This window comes from Mauremys mutica, chromosome 6 (assembly GCF_020497125.1).
Source record: "Mauremys mutica isolate MM-2020 ecotype Southern chromosome 6, ASM2049712v1, whole genome shotgun sequence".
Taxonomy (NCBI): Eukaryota; Metazoa; Chordata; order Testudines; family Geoemydidae; genus Mauremys; species Mauremys mutica.
This window is the reverse complement of record NC_059077.1, coordinates 94,837,275-94,862,618: the sequence shown is the minus strand read 5'-3', so window position 1 is coordinate 94,862,618 and position 25,344 is coordinate 94,837,275. Positions and strand designations below refer to the sequence as shown.

The 25,344-nt window shown below is 40.0% G+C and overlaps 1 protein-coding gene across 2 annotated transcripts in view; it reads right to left on the bottom strand.

Annotated features, from left to right (window-relative positions):
- Nucleotides 1–25,344, bottom strand: part of PCSK5 (proprotein convertase subtilisin/kexin type 5) — a 283,839-nt gene that overhangs the window by 48,243 nt on the left and 210,252 nt on the right. The window contains exons 18-22 of one of the 2 annotated variants that reach the window (XM_045020518.1): nt 23,433–23,530; nt 22,837–22,966; nt 21,789–21,904; nt 5,415–5,517; nt 452–588 (exon numbers count right to left, since the gene is read on the bottom strand). In XM_045020518.1, the coding sequence (XP_044876453.1) occupies nt 452–588; nt 5,415–5,517; nt 21,789–21,904; nt 22,837–22,966; nt 23,433–23,530 (584 nt within the window). Of the gene's footprint in view, nt 1–451; nt 589–5,414; nt 5,518–19,045; nt 19,601–21,788; nt 21,905–22,836; nt 22,967–23,432; nt 23,531–25,344 lie in introns of those variants that run through there. The other variant, XM_045020516.1, reaches the window with a different exon arrangement.

Sequence of the window (25,344 nt, the reverse complement as noted above, 5' to 3'; positions counted from 1 at the left end):
CATGTTTCATTTAAGTGAATTGTGATGAAAGAGCAGACTTTTTTCTAGTCTGGGTTAGCACTAAAAGGCTTCCAGGGTTGACTAGATCGCCTAATGCAGCTTTTCTATTTCCAAACTTAGGTTTTCTGTTTTATTTAACCAAAAACATTTCCTTTAAAATTTTTTTTAATTTTTGCCTCTCTAAAGACAGGCATAATTCCAAATACATGAGGCTCTCTTTGTTGGATAAATAATGAACTGACCCAACAAGAACAGAATACATCTGTATTTTCAAGAGTGTTTTTCATACAAACTGAATTCCAGGACATTATACCAAATTAAATAATGAGGATAGCCCAAAACAGTGGCAGAAGTTCCACTGACATCAACATGGCCAGGATTAGTCCTGAGAGCAGAGGCAAAGAGTAATTAAGAGGCGAAGGAAAAAGTTGTAAGAAGAAATCTGACTTACCTGTACCACAAGCAGTACATTTGTTTGGTTCACTTCCACTGCAATCCATGCAGGTATGATGGCACAAATGGCATTGGTTGTTAAATTCAAATTTCCCTTTGGGGCATTGCAGCACACACCGTCCATCATCAAAAAATCTGTGGTGGCAGAGAAAGGCAAAATACCGCAATTAGAGTCTATAGCTGTCTCTTCATCTTTAAAACAAACAAAAAGAAAACGTCCCTACTCACCCAGTTATATTTATTACTTATAATTTTTGCACTTCGCTTTTAATTTCCCACTGATTTTCTTTACAACATTTGGAAAGATAAAGTGGGAGGCCAGCTAAGCCTTTAACTTCAATCTTATACTTCAGATTTGAGTTTGACTTTTTCCCCCCACAGAAAATCACTTATCTTGATGTCTCTGTACCACAAACTCTGAAATGTTCCTTATGTCTGTTAAAAAAAGCAAGAACATGTTTCTGCCACAGAAGTTATCTGTGAAAAAATCTAGGCCTCTGTCAAAACTTTCTGTTTGTTTACTTTAAAGATTTGCTTTGAACTGCCCATGGGACTATTCATAGTGCATAAAGTTAAACATAAATGTGTAAATCTTCACAGGATTGGGGTGTTAGGGCTGTCCCAATATGAGGATTATTGTTGAATCCTATGAGGGTTATTGTTGAATACTTTTTAATGCTGGCTAATGACTCATCTTCTCCAAAACTTTTTTGATGAGTCTGAAGGAACTGAGTGAATGTGGTAGCAACACAACTGGCCCAGGTTCGCTATTATTTTTTATTTAATGGTTTTAATCTTCATGGAGGAAAAGATACATATTATAATGATGTGGCCTTTGAGTAATTATGGAGAAAGATATATGAAAGAAAAAGTTGAAGCAGTGGGCTAGAACTTCAAGATGTCTTAAATACAGCTAAGGAAAATAATGGAAAGGACTCTGTATTGCCTCATGCACTTCTGTGCTTAAGTCTTTGGCTGGACTGGCATTTATATATGTGGAACCCGATCTTGATATGTGTTTAACATGACAATTAAGGATTGACTCCTTACTTTCTTAGCACTGGTTTCAGGACAGTAGTTTCTCCATATTTTGGTAACAACCATGTTTCATTAGAGAGCCCTATTTTGTGCCCCTGTAATTTTGGTTTGGTGTGACAATTATCCAGATTTGTTCTGAAGGGAGATTGTTTCTGCAGAATTTGAGGACAATTTGTCAAATAGTCTTTTAGTTAGAAATCATCTCAAAATTACCCTGATTTGCAGTGTTGATAATTGTTGGGATGGACTTTCTACTTTCACCCCTGTTCCAACATCTCAGTTATGTGAAATGTGAAGAGGCCTTTAGCAAAACTTCCAAGAACATGACCCAAGCATTGCATTGATAATGAAATCAGGGGAATTTTGCATGGCTTGGTATATAGTTAGTGAACATTTTGCACAGCTGTGCTGCCCCTGGTGACAATGCAACTCTCTTTGCTTAATGAGAGGGTCTCATTCTGCGGGTCATTGATGCCTGGGGGAGGACCAGTGAATTTTAGGGTAGGGTGCAAGTTTACTCCCATTTCCTGCCTCTTTCCTTCTGCTGAAGCAAGATTGCTCCACTGTGACCCCCCACTTAGCATCCAGGCCCACCCAAATCTGAGCAGAGGTGTAGTGCTGCCACAGTAGCCCAGAGCATCACTCTGGAACCTGAAATCCAGGACGGAGCTATGCCCCCGCACTTCAGAAAGCTACGCTCCGGCAGCTCTGCCTTGCCATTTTCTGAGCCACCCTACGTGCATGATCCACTCAGCCGGTGAAGCCCTGTGTAATAAAAGGTAATAATTGGAGATATACCAATCTCCTAGAACTGGAAGAGACCTTGAAAGGTCATTGAGTCCAGCCCCCTGCCTTCACTAGCAGGACCAATTTTTGCCCCAGATCCCTAAGTGGCCCCCTCAAGGATTAAACTCACAACCCTGGGTTTAGCAGGCCAAGGCTCAAACCACTGAGCTATCCCTCCCCCCTCTGGGGGTACTACAGCTAGGAAGACGGTATGGCATCGGGGGAGAAGCTGAGCTAGCATATTCTGTCATTGTCCATCCACCCAAAAGTCAGGGCCCACCCAAATTTCCACTCCTAGTTATGCCACTGCGTTGCTCACTCAGTAGCAAATGGTTCTCCAGGAGTGCCCCACAAATAAGCAGTTCCCAGGATAATTCCTTTGAAAAAGTTTAGGAGCAAACATATAGGATCGACGGGGAAAAATTAAGAACTCTTGATGGTTGGAGAGAAAGAGACTTTGCTTACCTACACATGGCATTCAGTAGACTTTATCTCTGTTCAGGAGGCTAAGACTGATTTTTATCAACAAAGCTAGTACAGTAAAGAGAGACCCTCTTTTGACCTCATCACAATGTAGTCCTCATGATAGAAGCTGACAGCTCAGATCCTGATCCTGAGCTCTATAGATCATGGGATATAGATTTAGAAATGAAGGAGAAGTTGGTTTTTTAATTGAGAACTAAATTGTTTGGCTGGCAAAAACCAAATTACCCTGCTGCATTAAAAACAGATAATAGAATCTTGGGTTTCTGAACAAGGGAACAGTGCCTAGAACAGATTTCCCTCAGAGAATGGGGATGTTCAGTGTCCTCATTTTCATAGGACTTCAGAAGGAAAAAACCAATCTTTTCATCCTTTGTAGAAAAGAAAAAGAATCCCTCTGTAGGAGATCTTCTCTCCTGAATTTTAGTCTGTATTAGAGTACCATTCATTACTCTCTTCAGTGTGAACCATTTAGAATCATAGGACCCTGGAAACTGAGACTTAAATAGGTCTATTTCCAATATATTACATATAGTATCCACTGGAGATATTTTTCCTCCTATAAAAAGAACAGGAGTACTTGTGGCACGGGAAGAAGTGGGCTGTAGCCCACGAAAGCTTATGCTGAAATAAATTTGTTAGTCTCTAAGTTGCCACAAGCACTCCTGTTCTTTTTGCGGATACAGACTAACATGGCTGCTACTCTGAAACCTTTCCTCCTATAGTTTCCATTTTGATTTTTCTCTTATCTATTTTTATTTTTGTTGTTTCTTTTTATTTTTGTATTTTCTTAGTAGATCTTTTACAACAGACAAAAGGATAAAAACTCGACTCTCTTTGGAAGCCCTAGATGTAAAAAGAAAAAGCAAAAACCAGTGAGGGACTTGTTACGGTGAAATAAGAGCTTTGGTGTTTAACTCCCTTCTTCTCCAGTTGTATTATGTAGTGTAACCTGTGTAAGGAAAAGTACCTCTGCAAATGACCTACGTGTATATTCTAGAATCCCAAAATTGGTGACAGAAGTGGAATAAATGTCTAGCCTTCTAGCTCCACACAAGACTGATAAATTCTGCTTGAAACCAAATAGGAGGCAGCTAAAACTCTGGTTATGATCGTAGCCTCCCAAAGGCCATGGATACTCAAGAAAGAGAGGAGCTTGATCATTACAGACTGGAACATCTAGGGGGTTTTGTGTAATTTGTTATAATTAGATCACCTTGTATCTTTTGTTATGGAACAGTAAACAAACAAACCTCCCCTCCCACACAAAAAATATGTGTTAAAGTAACACAGAGGTTCCAATTTACCACCCAGAAGCATAGAACTTCAGCTCTGATCCTGACACTCTGGCCGGACATGTTTGGCTAAATTAATCCATTAACCCACCTAAAGGCAGTAGAGTTGCTTTAAGGATGAATTGACCCTGCTTTAAGGATGAATTGACGCCACTGGGTGTTTCTTGTTATTTCAGAAGTCTTGTCATAGACACTGGTGTTATAAATTGTGTGTTTACTTGTTTTTTGGTGTGTTCTTATGCCATGGAAAAAGCTTATAGGAGCTGATTCTGATCTCACACCAGTGTAAAAATGGAGTAACTCCACTGAAATCAGTGCAGTTACACCAGAGCAAAACTAATATGAGTACAGAATCAAGACTACACCTTCTCTATTAGAAGAACATGGGATTTAAAACAAGAGGCTATAATAGCTCCCTTGTATAAATAGCAGAGGTGACCCTGAGCTTCAGAATTCATATTAGATTCAAACTTTCCCAAAGTTTGAGCAGTAGTTCAGGTTGGGATTTAGTTCAGGACCTGCTCTAGTAAGGAAGTATTTAGATATATTTTAAATAAATAATTATGTCTTAGTTAGACAATAATCCTTTCAGGACCTGTATGGTAATTGATATCATGCCAGGTTACCATATAAATCAAATATGTGTAGTAATAAACAATGCAGATGTGGCAAGTCAAAAATTGGATTGCGAGTGTCTGAAGATATGTCTACACTGCAATTGGACACCTGCGGCTGACCTATGCCAGCTGACTTGGGCTCACGGGGATCAGGCTAAGGGTCTGTTTAATTGTGGTGTGGATGTTCAGGCTCTGGCTAGAGATGGGCTATGGGACTGTCCTCCTCCCCCCTTAGAGTCCTAGAGGCTGGACTCCATCCTGAGCCCAAACATCTACATCACAATTAAACAGACCTTTAGCCAAAGCCCCATGAGCCCACATCAGCTGGCACTGGCCAGCCACGGGTTTTAAATTGCAGTGTAGACATATCCTGACTGTCACTGATCAGTGTCAGCCTGTGTCCTTTGTGGCATGTAGAGGCCAGTACCTACGACCAACAGTTATGGTTTGCCTGTATGTCAGTCAGGGTTAGCTGATTTCATTTATTTAAGGAAAAAGGATTTTCTGCCCTCAGGACCCATCTGGGCGTGCACTAGTTACCTGTGCAAGCGATTGGTCTCATTTGTGCCCCCTTTGTTCTCCTTCCTTGATCTAATTTTGTTTGTCATACTCGATTTGCCTCATCGGGTTAATGACAGTCGCATGTGTGTTTGTACATCACCTAGTACAGTGGGGTCCTGATCCTGACTGGGGCTTCTACCTGCTACCACAATGTAACTAAACAACAACAACAATCACTTACCGTGTGGCTGCACAGCCGATACAGTCATTCTGAGTTGGCCCTGTGCACTTAGAACAGGATACTTCACAGAACAGACACCGATCCACACGCTCGGCATATTCCCCTGGAAACAAAACCCAATTGTTTACTTAAGACCCACAGATCAAATAAAAAACTTTGCGCAATGTGTTGCTAATTGAAAAGAATTAGACACCAAAGTTATTTTGAATATCTGAAACTGACAGTTCTCAGTTGTGTCAACAGGGAACCAACTGCTTGTGCCCTGGGTGCTGGAGCACGGTGTCTTTCGAAATGATGAGCCCAATGACTTGTTTTCTCTGAGTCTTCCAAAGACTGCCTGTAAGTGGTTGAATTAGCCCAGCTCCTATTGGCTCAGCTGGGCCTGCAAGGGGGGCTCTATTCTGGTCCACCTTGGAGAGCTAGATAAAGGACACTGCATGAAGGGTAACAGTTTGAGTTGCGTGTGGAATGCATGAGCAGTGAGTCCAGACACCAGATGGGATTTTGAAATACAGTAGTTCAAGTGTAGTACACTGCACTGTTTGGCAACTATCTGGTAGATACAAGATACATCACAACCATTCAGCTGCCTGTCTGCCTTTGCTATTTCTAACATGTAACCAATGTAGTATCTCCATAAACATTTTGGTGACAAATCTAAAAGGCAAACCTCAAGCAACTAAATGCATCCAGAATTGATTGGGAATGTCTTATCATTCCTGTGGATGACATAACCACAAATAAAGTAATTTCTTCTGAAAGTGTTGGGGTTTGATTCTGATTTCGCTTAGCTCGTTTTGCTCTGGCGTAAGTCCATAAATTTAATACCTAGCTCTTATAGTGCTTTTCATCAGGAGATTTCAGTGCAGTCATTCCTGATTCTCACCAGCATGAGATCAGACTGAGTCCTCCTGAGTCTCCCATGTTTACTATTATCATTCAGAAACGTGGCATGTTGTGTATTTGGTGCTATTTTATCTCTTTAGCAGAAACACATTCAAAATGGTTGCAGAAAGATGTCACCTATATAGGAGCCATTAATGGGCTGCAGCAAACTCAGGATGAATCCCTCTGGTGCCAATACAGCATTCTTATACTGCCCCAGTGTAAGGCATGTGCTGAGGTCATATTCGTAGCATGTGCCACCACAGAGATCCTAGAAGACTGCATTGCAACTCATAGGCAGCCAGGGATGGGTTTCTATATAAGAAAGCCTGGACCAGCCCAAAATCAGGAGGGCACAATGGTCCTCTCTGTCTCCCTTCTCTCCTCTTGGACTGTTCCTTTGGTGCTGTGCCACTTGCGCAGGGAGATAGACACCCAATTGTCTTTAAAATTAAAGAGAAGTGGGTGTCCCAGTCCTCTCAGTGACTTTGAAAATCTCGTCCTATATGGGCAGCGAGACTATAGCTGCTGCTGCTGCTGTGGTGCTGTAATACATGACATGTTCTTTTATTTATTGGGTGCCCATTAAACCATGGTTACTCTGCTGCATATCTATGCTCCCCATAATTTGTAGAGTAGATAGAGTCATTTGGCAAGCGGCTTGCCAGCCGTGTGTGTATTAAGCACTGTGTGGGGGCAGTAAATCTATCCATTGAACAGTTTTATAACGCCCTAGATTAAATAAGTGTGCCTTATGTTACTTGGTTAGCAGGTAATCTATGCTAGTCAAGTATAGATATTTGACTGAATTTACTATCTGCTGCTTCATTCTTTAGCAATGGATTTAGCTGAGGATATGGTCTGGGCAGTGAGCCCTGGGAGGTAAATGAAGCCTGCAAATTCTGTGGATACCCCTAGGTGGAGAATTCTTCCCACTTGCACTGCTGCCTTGAAACTTGGGCTGTGCATGTACATTGTGGGACTTAGGACACAGAAGAGTGGAGTGTCTTTTGGTTTTGGCTGTCTCTGTTTTGCTGTCCTGCACAGTGTGTGTGTGGGGCTGTATGAAGGAGCAATGTCGGGTGAATGGAAGGGAGGCAGAAAAGCTATTATGTTAACGCACACTAGGGAACCTTTAGTGCACACCAGCAGGGTCTACACGGACCAGTTAATGTAGAGTATTACCACACCATGTAGACAAGCCATAAAATAATGTTAATATACAACTATCTATTCCCTCTCACTCCAGACACATTACCCATTCAATTTTATATATAGAAGAAATAACTGGGATGACTTATGAACTAACTTCCTTCTCATCATGAGTAAGAGTGGCAGACGTATATAAAATTGCCCAGATAGTGAGATCTTTATCCATGAGGAATTCTGCAGACAGGTTTTACAAAGTCTGTGGGATCCTTTTGAATTCTCTGTTAAAAATACATTGTTTTTGCAAATAATCTGGGATTTACAGGAATTGTTAGCATATTTTTGGCTATTTTCTTCCTTTTTCTGGCAGTGAAAGAAAATATTGAGGCTTTTATTGTGTGTGTGTGTGTGTGTGTGTGTGCGTGTGTGTGTGTCATAAAAAAAAAAGCAGCAAAACAACAGCCCCCTCCTTTGCTTTTAAGCACCTTTTCTTTGCAAGTCTCAGAGGTAACCAATATATGTAGGTGTCTGTGTGTATGAGTACGTACATACATACATAGAATGTATATATTAACACTTCTTTAGTGCTTTTCAGCCATAGATCTCAAAGGGTGTTTAGCACATTTATATGTGCCTATTTGTATGGGTATGGGTATGGGTATCCACCTGTTTCAGGGTGACCAGACAGCAAGTGGGGTGGGGGTGGGGGTAATAGAAGCCTATATAAGAAAAAGACCCAAAAATCGGGACTGGCCCTATAAAATCGGGACATCTGGTCACCCTAATCTGTTTATATAATCTCTCTAGACTGTGTAAATGAGATTTTCAGCTAATGTAAATTGGCGTAGCTCCACTGAAGTAAGCTGAGGTCTGCTGCTTTACACCAGTTGAGGATCTGGCCCGTAAATATATATATCATATAATGGGGTGATGATAAAGATGTGATAAACTAACCATTTGATATTGAATTGAACAGCTTTGTGCAGTCACACTTGTGTAACTGAGATAAAATTTGGCCCTCATTACTTAGTCCTCACTGCACCCTGTAAGTATTATTTTGCTTTTAAAGAGAGCAAATGAGGCATAGATAGATTATATGATTTGCTCTAGGTCAAATAATGGCAGAGCTGGAATGAAAACCTTTATCTCCTGACTTTCAGGCCAGTGCTGTACTCACTAGATTACAGTCCTCTCCATAAATACTGTATTCCCACAATTAACAACCTCATTTTTAGATTACTATAGAACTATTCCATGTAAAGGTGTTATGATATGGAAGCACATTAGTACAAATGACTTTTTCAGAATATGGCATATAAACAAATACTTTTCCCAATAGAAACTTGATATTAAAAATAACCATGTTCCTCAGGGCCAGGTTCTGTCTTCTGTGTATTTTATGCGACGTTTGGAAGCACAATGTTTGAAGCTATAAAATAACTAGGCAACATTAGAATACATGCAAATTCCACATTGAAGATTCATAGAATCATAGAATCTCAGGGTTGGAAGGGACCTCAGGAGGTCATCTAGTCCAACCCCCTGCTCAAAGCAGAACCAAACCCAACTAAATCATCCCAGCCAGGGCTTTGTCAAGCCTGACCTTAAAAACCTCTAAGGAAGGAGATTCCACCACCTCCCTAGGTAACCCATTCCAGTTCTTCACCATCCTACTAGTGAAAAAGTTTTTCCTAATGTCCAACCTAAACCTCCCCCTCTGCAACTTGAGACCATTACTCCTTGTTCTGTCATCTTCGACCACTGAGAACAGTCTAGATCCATCCTCTTTGGAACCCCCTTTCAGGTAGTTGAAAGCAGCTATCAAATCCCCCCTCATTCTTCTCTTCTGCAGGCTAAACAATCCCAGTTCCCTCAGCCTCTCCTCATAAGTCATGTGCTCCAGCCCCCTAATCATTTTTGTTGCCCTCCGCTGGACTCTCTCCAATTTATCCACATCCTTCTTGTAGTGTGGGGCCCAAAACTGGACACAGTACTCCAAATGAGGCCTCACCAGTGCTGAATAGAGGGGAATGATCACATCCCTCGATCTGCTGGAAATGCCCCTACTTATACAACCCAAAATGCCATTAGCCTTCTTGGCAACAAGGGCACACTGTTGACTCATATTCAGCTTTTCGTCTACCATAACCCCAGGTCCTTTTCTGCAGATTCTGAAGGCTCATTGCTTGGGGAGTGTGCTCATGATTTCTCATGGTTGTAGCATCCCTCAGTAGACTGTTACCCTTGTATTAAATCATTCTTTATCTGCTATTGTTGTTTTAGTTGTAATTTATATTCTGAAAGCTTTCTGTTGTTTCTTCATCTCTGTTAAATTCACTTTATTTGGCAACAGTGCTAGATTATGTGTCCTGTACAGGATCACTGAGTCTGGAGCCACTAATTCATATACCTCAGAATACCCCCTTCCAAACCCTCCCCACTTGGCATAAGTGGTGAGCTTTAAAAGACCTTTGTTATTTCTTTGTTACTTCCTCCAGCTGAAATACTGTAATTCATTTCAGCTGCCCTGGATTAGTGCCAGTTGACGGCTGGTTCTTTGCTAGCTTAATCTTTAATTTGCAGCCTCTTAAAACACACTATTATAAGAGTGAACACCAGAAATTGCCTATGTTCTGGGCCTCTGATTTCACAAGTCACAGCTATGATTGTAGAGCTGTCATTAAACATTAATACAACGCATTTTTTCCTGTGGAAATTAAAATAGTTAATGCTGAAATGCCACTTGAAAGAAGATTTTTAAGCTATAGTACAGAACTATTTGTTAACTTGACGTATTTGCTTAAGGCTAAAAAGTGTTTAACTATCCCTCCTCCCCCTTCAGACATTGGTAGCTAACTGACCCTTGCAAAGCTGCACTCTTTTACTTTATTCTGCAAGGTATCCATGTCATGCATGTAACTGGGAAATAACACTAGATTATTTTAAAATTTACTAGTTATAAGCTTAACTGCAAGTTAAGTTTCCGCTGTGAATAATACTTTGTATCCTTCATTTGGGATCTTTGGTGTATACTGCATTTGACATTTGGATTTTGGCAGGTTGCAAAGTATGGCTTTAATTGTTTATACTATTGTTATTAATAACAAGCACTACAATAATACATACAATAAATAATTAATAATATTTAGCTCTTATATAGCATCTTTCATCAGCAGATCTAAAAGTGCTTTAAAAAGGAGAATAAGCACCATTATTCCCTTTCTACAGATGGGAAACCTGAGGCTCAGAGAAGTGAAGTGTCTTGCTCAATGTCACCCAGCAGGTCTATGGCAGATTTCGGTATTAGAACCCAGGTCGCCCGAGTCCCAGGTCACTGCACTAGCCAGCATGTAAAAACGACTTTTTTCTAGTTTGTCTTGCATAAATTATTTTGATTGCTGTTCTTTTAGTAATATTTACCACCAGTGCAGGTAGTACTGTAAAGTACACAGTAGGCCATAGGCCTGCCCAGATAGACAACACAAAATGCACTGGGAGGCTCAAAGTCTGATGCTAATTTAGTGTCTGATTCTGCAAGATGGTGAATACTGCCCCCAAAGTCATCCCGGCTAAGCACTTACCCAGCCCTCCGTCCTTACCATACTATTGCAGCACCTGACACTCTTTAATTACTTTTATTCTCACAACCCCCTTTTGGGGTTTGGAGATATTGTGATCACTATTACAGATGGGGGAACTGGATTGATTAAGTGAATGGCCCATGGTCATATAAGAAGTCTGTGGCTAACCTCGGAGCCGACCTCTTTTGGTGTCTTTTGAGTGTTATATCCACCAAACCATCTTCCCCTACCATCACTAGGAGTTGAGAGAATGCAGCACCAGGAGGTGACTGGCATTTTAAAGGATTAGGTCCTTAGAGCAATTTTATTAAAAAAAAAAAAAGTTACTGAGGGCTTGGTGACAGCAGCTTCATTGCTAGAGGGTAGGGTTCAGCATTTGTGGGCTTTGGGACAGAGAATGAATATGAAAGAAGCATAGAGTTTCATAGTTTCAGGCCAGAAAAGACCATTAGATTGGCTGGTTTGGCCTCTTGTATATCACATACCATTAATTTTCACCTAGTTTCTCTGTAGTGAGATCAATAACTTGTGTTTGGCTAAAGCATCCAATTTTGATCTTAAGACAGCAAGAGCTGAGAATCCAGCACTTCCTCTAGCCATCTGTTCCAATGGTTAATTGCCCTCACTATTAAGAATGGGTGCCTAATTTCTAAACTGAATTTGGCTGAGTTCAGCTTCAGCCATTGGTTCTTGTTATGCTGTTATTTGCTTGATGACAGAGCCCATTAGACCCAGTATTTTTCTCCCTGGGCTGGTACTTGTACACTGTAGTCAAGTTGCCTCTGAAACTAAGCATGGCACCTGTTGCACTGGGATTTGGGAAAACGCTCCGAGTGTACGGGGGAGGGTGCACAAATCTGAGTGAGGGATCCTTAAGTGTTTAAGCTTTGGGGTAAATTTTCAAATGTGCCTACGTGGCAGTCTTGTTCTCAAAAGCGACTTAGGCACCAAGTCCCACTGACTTTCAGTAAGACTGAAAAAACCCTCAGCTCCTAATTCACTAAGGTGCTTTTGAATATTTGATCCAATCATGCTTGGGGGTCAGAACAGACCAGGGATTCCATTCCCTCAGCAGAGATGTTCTGTGCAGAGTTTGGTATGGTGATTATAGGATGTAAGGGTTTTCTATTGCAGGATTAGCAGAGATCACATAATGCTTCAGGTTAGACTTGAAGCAGGACGTAGAGGAGAAAGGCTTTATCAACTGCAGTATTTTGCATAACCCTCAATTCTTGTCTCCTCTGAATAAAAACATCTATGCCTGCTGTATCTGTCCCTTTTATTCTCACTGCTATTTATTATTTGTCTGTTTAAGTGCCCACAGTCCCCAGTCAGGGATTGGTGCCCTATTCTGTAAGGCACAGTGCTACCAGGTGAAAAGCTAGTCCTTCCACCAAAGAGCTCAGATATTTGCCATAATTTAACAAAAAAATGAGTTTTTAAATTATCATTGGTAATAACAACCCAGAGTGTGTTTTCCTCCATTGGGTCAGCACACCCACCTGTCACTTGAGAGGAGTCCTGAGCTACTGCTAAAGCCAGTGAGAAGTGGGTTGGAGCCTGAGTAAAGAACCTTATGTTACTCTCTACTGAGGACAGACCCCTTATGATGTGTTGGAGACCAAGACTCACATTATAAGCTCACACAGCACAAATGCATTGGCCCCCACTACTGCCACCAAATGAAGGAGGTTCCTCCTGTGGAACTAAGAGGGGAAGAATTGTTCTGACTGTCTCTTCATTATGTGAGTTAGCACAGTCAGGTATTGAGGTCTTTTGGTGCTCAGATAGTATAGTGATGGATGATGGATAATTGTTGCGGTTAACAGATTGTATTGGGACATCCCTTCGTTGTCAGCTCCAACTAGCTGTTCCTTATAATGCTAGGGTGGACCTGTCCCTGCCCAGTGGGTAGTTGACAAAGGCTAAAGGGGTTGGAATGGATCCATGTGTTGGTTATTGCCAGGCCCACTGGCAGAAATTCCAGGCCCCAGGGCCAAGGCTGTCCCTAGGGAGGGTGGGGCCCATGCTGGCCCCTGGACCCCCAGGCCCTTTTAAATTGTCCGGGCCCCATGGCAATTGCTCCCTTTGCTCCCCCTGTTGGCAGGCCTGGTTATTGCCCCTGTTACATTACCGCCTCCCAAAAGGAAAGGAACTGTGAGTGATTTTGGCCAATGGGTGAATAAGGTTCTCCAAACAAGTGGATAGGAACTGGGGGTAATCTAGCTGCACAAGGAGTTCCCAGCACACAGGGGTTGTTATCCATAATTGGTGTGATCTTGTCAGTATGTACACTGCTTTTACAATAACAGTGTTGTACATCTGCAAAATGAAAGAAAAGCGATGTTCCATGGAGCATGGTGGGAAAAGGCCAGCCTTGAAATGTGATGATGATTTTCCATAAAAAAACCTTCACAAAATCCACCTTGCATCCTGTAAAGATGGCAATAAATTAATAATTGTGAATGTGGCATTGATCCATACCCAACTACTGCCAGATCTGGCAGTGAGTCCAGGAGATACTCAAAGAAGAAATGAAACAAAAAGACAACGCCTGGCACTATATGAAGGTACAGCGTTTGCTGCCAACTGAAGAGCCCTCCTTTTAAATACTTGGGAGTTCTTTCTACAGCATTCACTCCCTTGTCTGCATTTCACTTAGGAGAAGTGAAACTTCACTTCCTTATTAGGGAATAGATTTTTTTTTATCACTGTGGTGATCCAGAGACAAACTCCTGCTAGTATCTGCTAATTACAGTACATGTGTAGCTGAGTATGGAACTGATTCTGCTACCTTTACCCACACAGAGTAACACATTCATGAGCAATCCCATTGACTTTGCTGAGATACTCAGTATGAGGGTTTCAGAAATTGGTCCTATAAAAATAATGGGCCTGACTCAAATCCAGGTGAGAGGCCCAATATTACTGTGCTCTAGGTGCCCTGGACTTAACCAAAATATTCCAGGACATCGGTAGGTCCAAGTCCTGCTCTGTTGGCCAGTGCAGAGATGGAGAGTAGAGATGTGGTTACATTTGTCATATAACGTTTGTTGGTGATGGCAGCATATGCACCAAAGAGATGGACATGACCTAGTAAGCAGACTGTTGGCACATTAACAAGGCTCAGTTGCTAGCATACAACAATTTGCTATGGAATGATGCTTTCATCTGTAGAGGATGAAAGGAAGCCCTTCCCACACCAGTATTCTTCATGGGTGGTAACCTGAACTGGTCAAACCCCAGGAAAACAATTTTGTGAAAAATGATGAAACTTCCAAGTTGTTTCTCTTTTGCAGGGTTAAGAATGGATACATTTTCTGGTATTTTTCCATGATTTTTTTTTATCAACAGGTTCATCAAAATAGTTTTTTGTTACAATACATTGTTCTGCAAAGAGAGGGAGCTTGCAAAACTGTATAGAAAAAAAAGGAGACCTCTCCAGTGTCAGCTCTGTGTAAGTAGACTGGATCAAAACCAAGGTGCATTGGTGCTGCTGAGGATGAATGCACTGTGGACGCAGACTTATCTCCACATACCTGTTACAAATGGGTTTCCCACTTACCCGGAGGCAGTCTTTGTTGCTCAGAAAAATAATAAGGGTGTATTTTTTGAGTTGGTGGTGTAGAGCAAGAAAATGGGTCAAGCTTGTAAGCCCGTTACAAAAAATAAATCTTTAATTTAAAAAAAAGGTGCCTTTCCGTAATGGGCAGTTGTACTTACTAGTTTAATAGCTAGTTGAAATTCTCCCTATTCTCCTGAGACATGTTGGTTATGCTGTGAGAATCTTTCTGGATCACAGTTAGATAGGCCTCATTATCTCCCAGGCTCCAGTTTAGAGAGGCACTTAAGCACATTCTTAATCCCCCATTGGGAAGTCAACATGTGCCTTTTTGAACAGGGAGGGAGACACGCATATATTTTATCATAGTTGTGAAATGCCTTAAGTAAAGTATTATTGTTAAAAAAAAATCTTTGTTGCCACTTTTTGAACTGTGATATAAATAAAGGCAGATATGTTCTTTAGCGGGCAGGATAGAGAACATGGGTAAACTGCTCCATGTAACAAAGCTTCTGAACTTCAATGAAGTGTTTTGTGTGTATCTATCATATATTCATTATTAGTACTGGAGCTCAAATATTGAAGAGTAACTCCTCACAAATGAAGCTGAAGGAGATTGATCGTGTAATGAGAAAAAAAATTACATAGCAAAGGAAGATACGTGTTGGTAAATTTAGGGCCCATTTCTGAAGAACTTGCTCGTGAGTATCTCATTGGCTACAACGGGACTACAAGTATATGGATTATCATGTGACTAGGGTTGGGCTAGAATGCTGGCCAGCCTCCTCTAAAGCTCTGTAACAGCGATGCTTATAAACCACTGGACTCCATTACTAGACACATCAATGAAAGATGGCTGGCTAATGCTCCAACTTCATGCTACAAAGTATTGCATTCAGGAGTAAGACTCAGTTCAGCAGTTGCCTGTCTGAGAGGCTCTATAGCTTAGTGTTTAAAGATACGCATTCTGGAAAAAGCTATTTGGCCAATATTAACAGGGAGGGATTGCTCAGTGGTTTGAGCATTGGCCTGCTTAAACCCAGGGTTGGGAGTTCAATCCTTGAGGGAGCCATTTGGCGGAACTCGGGTAAAAATCTGTCTGGGCCTTGGTCCTGCTTTGAGCAGGGGGTTGGACTAGATGATCTCCTGAGGTCCCTTCTAACCCTGATAATCTATGATTCTACAACTATACTATCACTTTTTGCAAGCTCTCCCCACAGAGGACACTATGTTGAGAATGCAACACACCTAAATTGGTGAAATGCCCAGCAACAGTATCAACAATAGAAAGATGAAAATGGAAGCAGAGTGCAAAAGTCCTTCATGCAACAAGCAACTAATGTATCAATCGATTTTCTTTGGGCCAGATTGTGGCCTGTCTTGCATGCTCATGCAAGGGAGTGGTGGGGCATACTGCACACACATTCTTCCTTGTGCCATTTTGCTACTTCCTGTGCAATGTGACTATGTCCCACCCTGGCACAGGTGGGCAGGAAGCAGCAGGAGAAGGCAGGCAGTAGGTATCCCTGTGACTGTCTCCCCAGTGTACTTATAAAGTGATTATGCCAGCGTGTTGGGGAGTGTATGCTGCAGCAGGCTGAAATTCACTCTCTCCCAGGAGCAGCGGGGAGAGTGGGAGGGACGCTGATCGATGATCTAGCCCTTTATTTTTAAGTGATTTTAGAGCTAGCAAAAGGTACTGGATTGAAAACCACTACAGAACATACTTTGATTGGGCAGCTGAAGTGCAGGCTTCCTCAGACTGCCTTCGCTTAATCTGAAGACACTATCTCTATGGATGAAAGGTAATTCAGCCTCCAAGCCCATTCAGTTCTTCATCTCTCAGCTGAGCTGGTAGACAGAGATATCAATTAATACCAATAAAGGCCCCAAACCTGCATGGTTGGAATGCTGCGCCCATGTGGAGGCCTGTTGACTTCAGTGAGGCTCTTCATAGGCGCAGCAATCTGGCTGCGAACAGTCATGTATAAGAACAGGGCCTAAAACAGTGCTTTTGTGGTACTGACATCTGTGCATTCAGAAATAATGGAGATCAGCAATCCATTGCACGATGGACACCTCTGGCTGCCTAAATGGAAACGTGAATGCCTCCCTAATCTATTCCTAACCATCTCAGCCATTAGATAGGTATGGATCCGGGTTTTAATCCTAAATAGGAAAGAAACTGGGCTGATAATTACTGTTATTGATTAGAAGAAGTCGAAGCTATCCTGCATCAGGATTCAGCCTCAGTTGTGCTTCTACAGCACAAAAAGTAACCTGCATCAAAACCAGGTGTTTCTGCCATGATAAATACCACTGCTTTTCAAAAAGTCAATACATTAATTAAAAACAAAAAACAACCCCCCCTACTTTGTCGCAATGACTTATATGTGATATCAAACTGCTTTTTAACATAAAAATTACCTTCCTCTCCTAAAGCGAGATACTTTACATATCAATTATTAACATGTTTTTCCAGACCAAAGCAACAGGAACTTAGGTTAATTTAATAGAAAAAATAAAATATGGAATAACATTGATTTTGGCCAATATCAATTACAACAGTACTACTCTATTTTACAAATAACAACTGAACATTTTACACATGTACAGTATTTTTCAGTAAAAATGAATTTGGATTTAACAATGTGTCAGTATTTTAAAAAGAAAACAAAGATATTAATTTCTTCTCTATAATAGTGTTAGAGACATTTGTAAGTATCCAAACAAATTCTTTACAATCCATTACATAATTATATCTCAATTATGAATATATATATATTTATATATAATATATAATATTAACTTAAACTTTGAAAGCATTATGTTCTAGTTAATAATGTTATTAAAGTAATGAGGACGTAACAGACTAGTAGTTAAACTAGCACAAATAAAGTTGTCATAACTTTGAATGTTAAGCAGAAAATTTAATGAGCACCAAAGGAATGTCACAGTTCTTTTACTATCGTAGAGAATGGGATGTCTGTAAGAATTCACCTGTTCTCTGGGAAAAGGAACATATTGTTTCTACTGGCACTGGTGCTTTCATTTGTAAAATTCAGGGACTGATTTCATATTGAAAAAAGGGAAGTCTAGAAGTTCTATTTCTACCATTTATATTTGTACAGAAATGTTTTCCATTTGTGTGTCAGTGATCGTCGCACCCAGATTATTGTTTGTACAGAAGGAAGACTTGTTTAAGGCCAGGTCTACACTACCACTGCCGGTCAACCTAAGCTATGCAATTTGAATGATGTTAGTAGTGTAACTCAAGTCGATGTAGCTTATAGCTACTTACCGCAGGGTCCACACTTCTCTATGTCGACAGGAGATGCTCTCCTGCTGACATTGCTTCCACCTCTCATTGAGGTGGAGTACAGAAATCGATGGAAGAGCGCTCTCCCATCGATTGAGAATCTTCACTAGACCCTCTAAATCGATGCTGTTACGCCAATTTAGCTCTGTAGTGAAGACAAGCCCTTAGTCAAATCAATATCTTTGAAATTTAATTTACTACGTTGTACCTAATTAATGGGTGTCAAGCAATATGCTAATAGGAATATATAAAAATATGTTGACTGGGACTGACGTGTAACTAGGAAAGGAAACACGGGAGCCTTATTCTTCTCTCACTTAAACTGGCTTCACTAGGGTTACTCCCAATTTATACCATTGTTGATTAAGAGCAGCTTAAGGCCCAGACTGACAAGAGGGATATTACTACACAAAATCCAAACTGGATAGACCTCATCCTTTGATGTAAATTTATTGATCTAAATGTAGTTACTCCAAGGGTTGAATTTGACCCAGTGTATCAATCCCAGTTGTAGGGCTGAGTCCTGTAAACACTTACTTCTGGATGTAGTCTCATTGAAATCTATGTATTAGCACTGTGACTAGTAGTACATGTTTGCAGGATCAGGCCCCTTGTTTGCTAAAATACAAGATAAGATTATACAACTACTACTTAAGTGTTACCTGTGTGCTCCAGACATGAGTTTACAAAATACTTTCGTTCATGAAAAATAAGAGGACCAGGCCCTTTCAGAATTTGTTCACAATAGGAAGAATGCCCTTGTCAAAACTTAGGTGTTATGAACCGCTTACATTTTATTCCAAATAGCTTTGTCAATTTAAAGAAAGAAATTAAAATCCCAGAATAGCGGTTAACAAGCTAACTGCCTAATGACCAGATCTATATAACTGGGGTGGAGGGTGAGAAGCAAAATGTATGTAAATACTGTGTGATGAAAAACAAGCACACAGCATAGGAAACAACGTAAGAAATATGTGTGGAACTGATCACTTTTTAATTTATTTTTAATACTGATACAAAGGATGCAGAACATAGTCCCACATATAAAGATGTTTCTAATTCCCTCAGGGACTGGTTTTCTTAAGTTCCCCCTGATTATTACTATACAAGCACAAAAAAAAGACTGATGCAAGTATTTTTTTTGTTTTTGTTTGTTTTAATCCATGTAAACTTGTGTCGTATTCTTGAAACACTCTTTAAACAACACCTTGAAGGGGAAACAAGCAGGAAAAAAAAAAAGGAAAGGAAGAAAAAGGACCATCAAAAACGGGGATAATCCTAAGGTTGACAGGAAATCAAATAATTACTTTAATGTTAATTTTGGCATCAATGCTTTGGTCACACAATACTGACTGTGATCCCGGATGCTTAGCTCTAAACACCCAGTAATGAAAGGTAGGCTTGTTGTAGTTTTTCCATTAAAGTTCCAACAAACAGTTCACCGTCTCCCCTGACAAAGAGGAGCGAGAGAGAGAAAGAGGTGGCTTGCTTTTTTTTTCTTTTTTTTCTTTTTTTTAATAATATGGATTAAACTATAAGTCTACAGGAGCAAGAGGATTCTGGGAGGTACCAGTTCACCCTTTGTGTGTACATGTTCTGCAACAAAGTTGCTGAAGTACTTTCCTTTGACACAGATTGTTCTTTTTCACTAGCATACAGAATCCTCCCTCGGCCCAAGATTCTTCCGTTGCTTCCGGAGGTCAGCGATAGAGGGAGGGGGCAAGTTGAAGATTTGAAGAGTATGGTGTACAACGGAGGAAGGTTTAATTGGTCAGACAGGCAGATTTGATGGAAGAGACCATTCAGGAGCAGGTAGCAAGTAGGAAATTTGGTCCATCAAAAGGAATTTCAGTCAACAACATTTTTTTTTCAAGAAGAAATATTGTGTTGTCCGACAGGGAGTGATTGGTATCCATTTGTGAAAAGGAAAAAAAAAAGATTAGAAAAAGAATAATTAGAAAACAGTGATAAATACAGTGAAGGATTTTTTCTGAGTTATTATGAATCAAAAGGGTATAACAATCATATCACAGAAAGAGAATAAAACATTCTAAACAGAAATTGAAACTTTGTAAGTCTGACAAGCAACCAATGCTTCTTGATCCCCAGCCAGTAATATAAGATCCTCCTTCTTTGGAAATTATAAGCAACATTATTACTTCTGTTGTTTGTCCTCCCAGGCTACTGTAATAAAAATAACACCATTTGCATGAGCACCTTCTCAACACCTGCTGACTTCAATGGGAGTGGAGGGTGCTCAGTACTTCCTCGGACTTCTCAGCTTCTGGCAGGATTGAGCCATATGCCAATAAAATGATGAGTTAGTTATTTCTGTGCATGTTGGCCCTTGTACAATTTTGATTTTGTATCCACAGATGCTACTCTAATTTGTACAAGTGGGCAGAGGAAAGCAACTTGTGGGTGTATACATATTATTTTTCACAAAAAGGATGGTGTGAAACAGTCATGGAAAGTGAGAAGCTGGTATAATCATGTTCATGCAGAAGAGTATTTCTAATGCAAATTTACTTTGCCTGAGCTCTTTTTTTTTTCCAGCTCAACATCAATAACAATCCATGTAAACAGATTTCAGAGGGGTAGCCATGTTAGTCTGTATCAGTAAAAACAACAAGGAGTCCTTGTGGCACCTTAGAGACTAACAAATGTATTTGGGCATAAGCTGTCGTGGGCTAGAACCCACTTCATCAGCTGCATCTAATGAAGTTGCATCTGATGAAGTGGGTTATAGCCCATGAAAGCTTATGCCCAAATACATTTGTTAGTTTCTAAGGTGCCACAAGGACTCCTCGTTGTTTTTAATCCATGTAAAGTAGAAGAAACAAAATTCTGCCCTCAGTTATGCCCATCTGTGCAAACTCATTGAAGTCATTGAGGTTGCACAGGTATAAATGAGGACATATTTTAGCTGAAGGAGTTCCAGGCCTAAAAGGTATTGCAACATATTGCTGATATGCAAGAGGATACTGTGAGTATATGACTTTAATTTTCCTTTTACTACTAGCTTCATCTGACTTGAAAGTGTAAACTGACTAAAATGATCTATAAGTATCCAAAGAAGCACTATGGGCCCAATCCTGCTTCTATTGAATCAATGGTAAAATGCTCATTTGACTTAAATGGGAGCTAAATGATCCCAGAATCATCATTAGTTCTTACAACATTTGCTTTGCCAGATATTTGTCTCACTGTGTGTAACACTAAGCTTCTGTTCTGAAATGCTCTCACTTGTTGAATTGGCTCGTATCTGCAATGACCTTAGGTAGTAACACCTTCAGGAAAAGGACCCTGTTATCTCTTTAACTGTACACACAATTTGATGCTTTAAATAATACAATAATGAAGCCAATAATATGCAGTCCGAGCAATGCTGTATCAAATGCAAGAAAGAGCTTAGAGAATGCCAAAATTTCCATTATGAAGATGGTACAATATTTTCAAAATGGCCTCTATTTTCCTCTTGCTATTCATTCACATAATTCAATTAAGGTTATTCACAGTTAACATCACATTCGTTGTCAACATCTTTATAGTTTAGAAAGGCAAATCAGACACAGATGAATCTTTCAGTTAAGAGTGCATTAAAATATTCACATGAAAAATCTTTCTACGGAAATGCCCATTACAAAAAAAATGAGGTGGAAGTCATGGGCTAAACCTCAGATAAAGAACGGGGTCTATGAAACAAAAATAATCCATATTATATATTTTCCCCACTTATAAATCTGAAAATATAACAAAATAATCATTTAGGAGATCAAAAATACTTCAAGAAGCCAAGCCAACACAAAATGTGGAAATATTAAGTTAACTTTGATGCCAACAAAAGAAATATTTTTGAGACAAATAATAATACTCACCATCCTTACAGACTGTTCCAATTACACAGATGCCGGTATCTAAGATGTAGCCATTTGGACAAGTTGTACAGTTTTTGTCTCCTTGACCACTGCATTCCAAGCAGCTGGCATCACATCTTTAAACAAAACAAAAAACAAAAAGCCAGAAGTTATCACAATCGCCACTAAGCAACAACAAGAGTTTCCATCACACTGTCTCAGTTAAGTTCATGTCACTGAGATCATTCATATTCTTTTATTTAATGATAACTAGTTGATTCTGAAATTTTGAAACTAAGTACAGCAGGTAGAAGTAAACATTTATAAAAGACATTAGGCAACCATAGATTGGACAAAACTACACAGGGAGACAAGCATCGAAAAGTAAAACGTGCCATAGAAGATTAAAGGAGTATTATGCGTTTTCTGTGGAAAGCTGTAACAAAAGGTGATTCCCAATGCTGCCCCCGTCAAAGAAAGTTTGTCCAAAGTCAAAAAATAAGGGCTTCAGAAAGGCCTGAATTGTACTTTACAAAGATCTGCAAAAAACTCTGTCCCTGTCAAATAAAACTCAGCAAAAGGTTACCAAGCCTTGTCCATCAAGTATTTCTGCTCCGTAGCTGGTTTTGTATAGCTGAGCAACTGAATGGTCCATATGAATGGCAATTTACCTCTTGGCAAATGGCTACTATTGCTTTTTTAATGGAAAAGAAGAGCCCCTCTGCTAGATCCGTTAACTTTTTACCATATTTTTATGCCCGTAATTTCAAATTGCTTAATAAAATCTTGATTTAAATAAGCAAAACACACACACACATGCACTGAAATCCATTTTAAAAGCCCTTATATGGAAATTACAATCATGTTAAAATTTCTTGCTTTCTTCCCATAGTTTGCTTAGCATACTGTGTATTCTCTTATTCTCAACAGTCAGTAATATGTTCTACGTCACAACATTCTATTATTTACTCTGACTTACACAGTAGTAGATGCATGATATCAAATATTAGACACTTGCTATAAAAAAACCCACTAAAATATAATGTAGCCTTTGAAGACTATATCTTACCTTTTGCAGGTTTTGTATCCGTTTTCAAGAGAGTGATCAAGGTAATAACCACCACTACAGGACTGCACACATCTCCCATCCTCCAGAAAATAACCTTCTGTGCAGTTTATGCAAGCATCTGCTCCTGAGCCTTAAAGCCAAGAGAAAATACACTGTAACATATTGACACATTCTCGGTATAGCCTGGATAACAGACAGCATCTCTAACTGTAACAAAACATCTGCTCATCATAGGTTATTGGACATATATATTCTCGTTGCTTTACACCTTTGCCTACATGTACTGCAAACTATATCAGCTTCCAACAAAAGATAACTATAGCGGTAATCCTGACATATTTTTTTCTGAGAAAAAAATTGTTATTTCTACAGCTAGGAATTACAAGCAAAGATAGCTAGTGAGTGTATGTGTACTTTTCAGCTAGAACGTTTATATTTTTATGTCAACAGGAAGAAACCTACTTTACTCAGAGATCTATTAAAGAACCTCCAAGGCTTTTCATTTACAAGCCAATCATCATACTGTATTTGGAAACATGATGTAATATTGCCCAAAGGACAAAATGATTACGTGAAGTCAAATGTTACTGAGGTACCTGCACATGTTGCACAGGAACGGTGACACGGTTCACATTCCTTGCCATTGTGATATTTTCCTTCTTCACAGCGGACTGCACATCTGGATCCATATAAACTAGTGCAAAAGTACAAATTAGACTGTTTAATACTGACCAGCTAACAGCAAGGTAAGGAGGGAGGACAACGATCACACTCAGAAACCTCTAAAGTATTCTACAATGAAGGTCTGTTAATAAAAGTTGAACTGAAATAATAGTCTCCTACTGTACAATTATACACTTTCACTGCAAGTTCTTTACAAACTTAAATATAGCAATCATTTCACACATGCAGCTACATCTATGGTGGAGTTTCACAACCTGTAGCAAACAGTTCACAGTACTGTAGGACAGGAAGTGAAGAAGAATACCATATCTAAGGAAAAGTGCAAAGAAAATTCAAGTATGCAGAATGTAATTACCCAAATTGAACTTGGTCTGGGGTCAGTACCACTACACTTAAAAACATGCAAAGGGATTTGTTCCCAAGAATTTATCCTTTGCCTGAAAGACATTAAGACCAGTGGTGTCCCCTAATACCACGTTAAAGTACCAACTCAAGTACCAACTCAGTGTATAGAGTGCCAATTACTGCAGCACAAAGATTTCCCTTTGTAAAGGTCCTGAGTTTGCATGTGAACTGGGACCCTTCAGTTCATGCCCGCTGCATCCACACAGGGGAATTACAGCCTAGTACTATGGTATGCACTGCTATTCACTCCCCCTTAGTCCAAACTGCTGGACAGTGTGACATGCCCCTAGGCTTGAAGAAAGCTGTCTCCAGTCAAATAGTATTTGCAATCACTACTTTGCATCATTCCATTCACATCAATGAAATCTTCATTTCAAAGTGTAGTTGGAATTATTGAGTTTAACTTCCCTACCACTAAAAGGATCAATACCTTGAGTGCTAAGAGCTTTGAGATCCCACTGAAATCAATGGGAACTTGAAGGCATTTGGCTCCTTGCAGGATTAAACCTATAATCAGCTGAACAAAAACCCTGGATCCAAATTAACTTTGGGAGGGCCTGAAATCTTGATTTGAATCCAGAATTTGCAGCCTGTGCTCCATGTTTAATTTGAATTTTAGTCTTTGGAATGGCTATCCGCACAACAAATAGACAACTGTAGTCCAGGTACTCTTTAAAAATTTTCTCTTGAGATTTCTTCCTTCTTTATTTCAGGATGGGCTTTATTTGATCCTTTGAAGAGAGGGTCTTTCCTGTCACATTGCCTAAGCTACAGTAAGGCCGGCATTCTTTTGGCTCTTTCATTCTTTGAGTTTTACCACTTGGCTCCTTTCTTCCATGGTGCTACAAGTTTCTGTCTATATTTCCTGGCAGGGTATGTGTTGTGAGTTCAATAAGCCTACCTTTTATGCTCCAGGAAACCTGTTGGATACTCTCTCCTAGAAACCTGTAACCTTGGCTCTTCCACTGGGCTGCCTGATATAGCTATGAAAAGTCTCCACACTGTTGCTTTGCTAAGCTGATGTCTGCCTGAGTTCATCAGTTTGTATCATTTTAAAGAGACTTGCACCAGAGCAACTTGAGGAGGTATAAGTGTGGCTAGTAAAATTAGCCAAAAACATAAAAGGCAAAACTTAGGAAAATTTCCTGAAATTGTCCTCAAGATTTTCACATTTCCCCCCACAACTGTTCACAGGCCTGGAATAAGAGGGTGTAGTTGCATGAATTAATAATATTATACATTTTCATAAGAAGATCTCAACACTACAGCCATGAATTTACTAATAGCCTCACAGCACTCCTGTGAGGGAAATAAATATCACCTCCATTTTACAGAGGGTTTAAATGTGCTGGGGCCTTGGCTTGATCTGATGCCTTCCTTCCCTCAGATCAAGCCTTCTCGCTAAGGAGCGTCATTTTT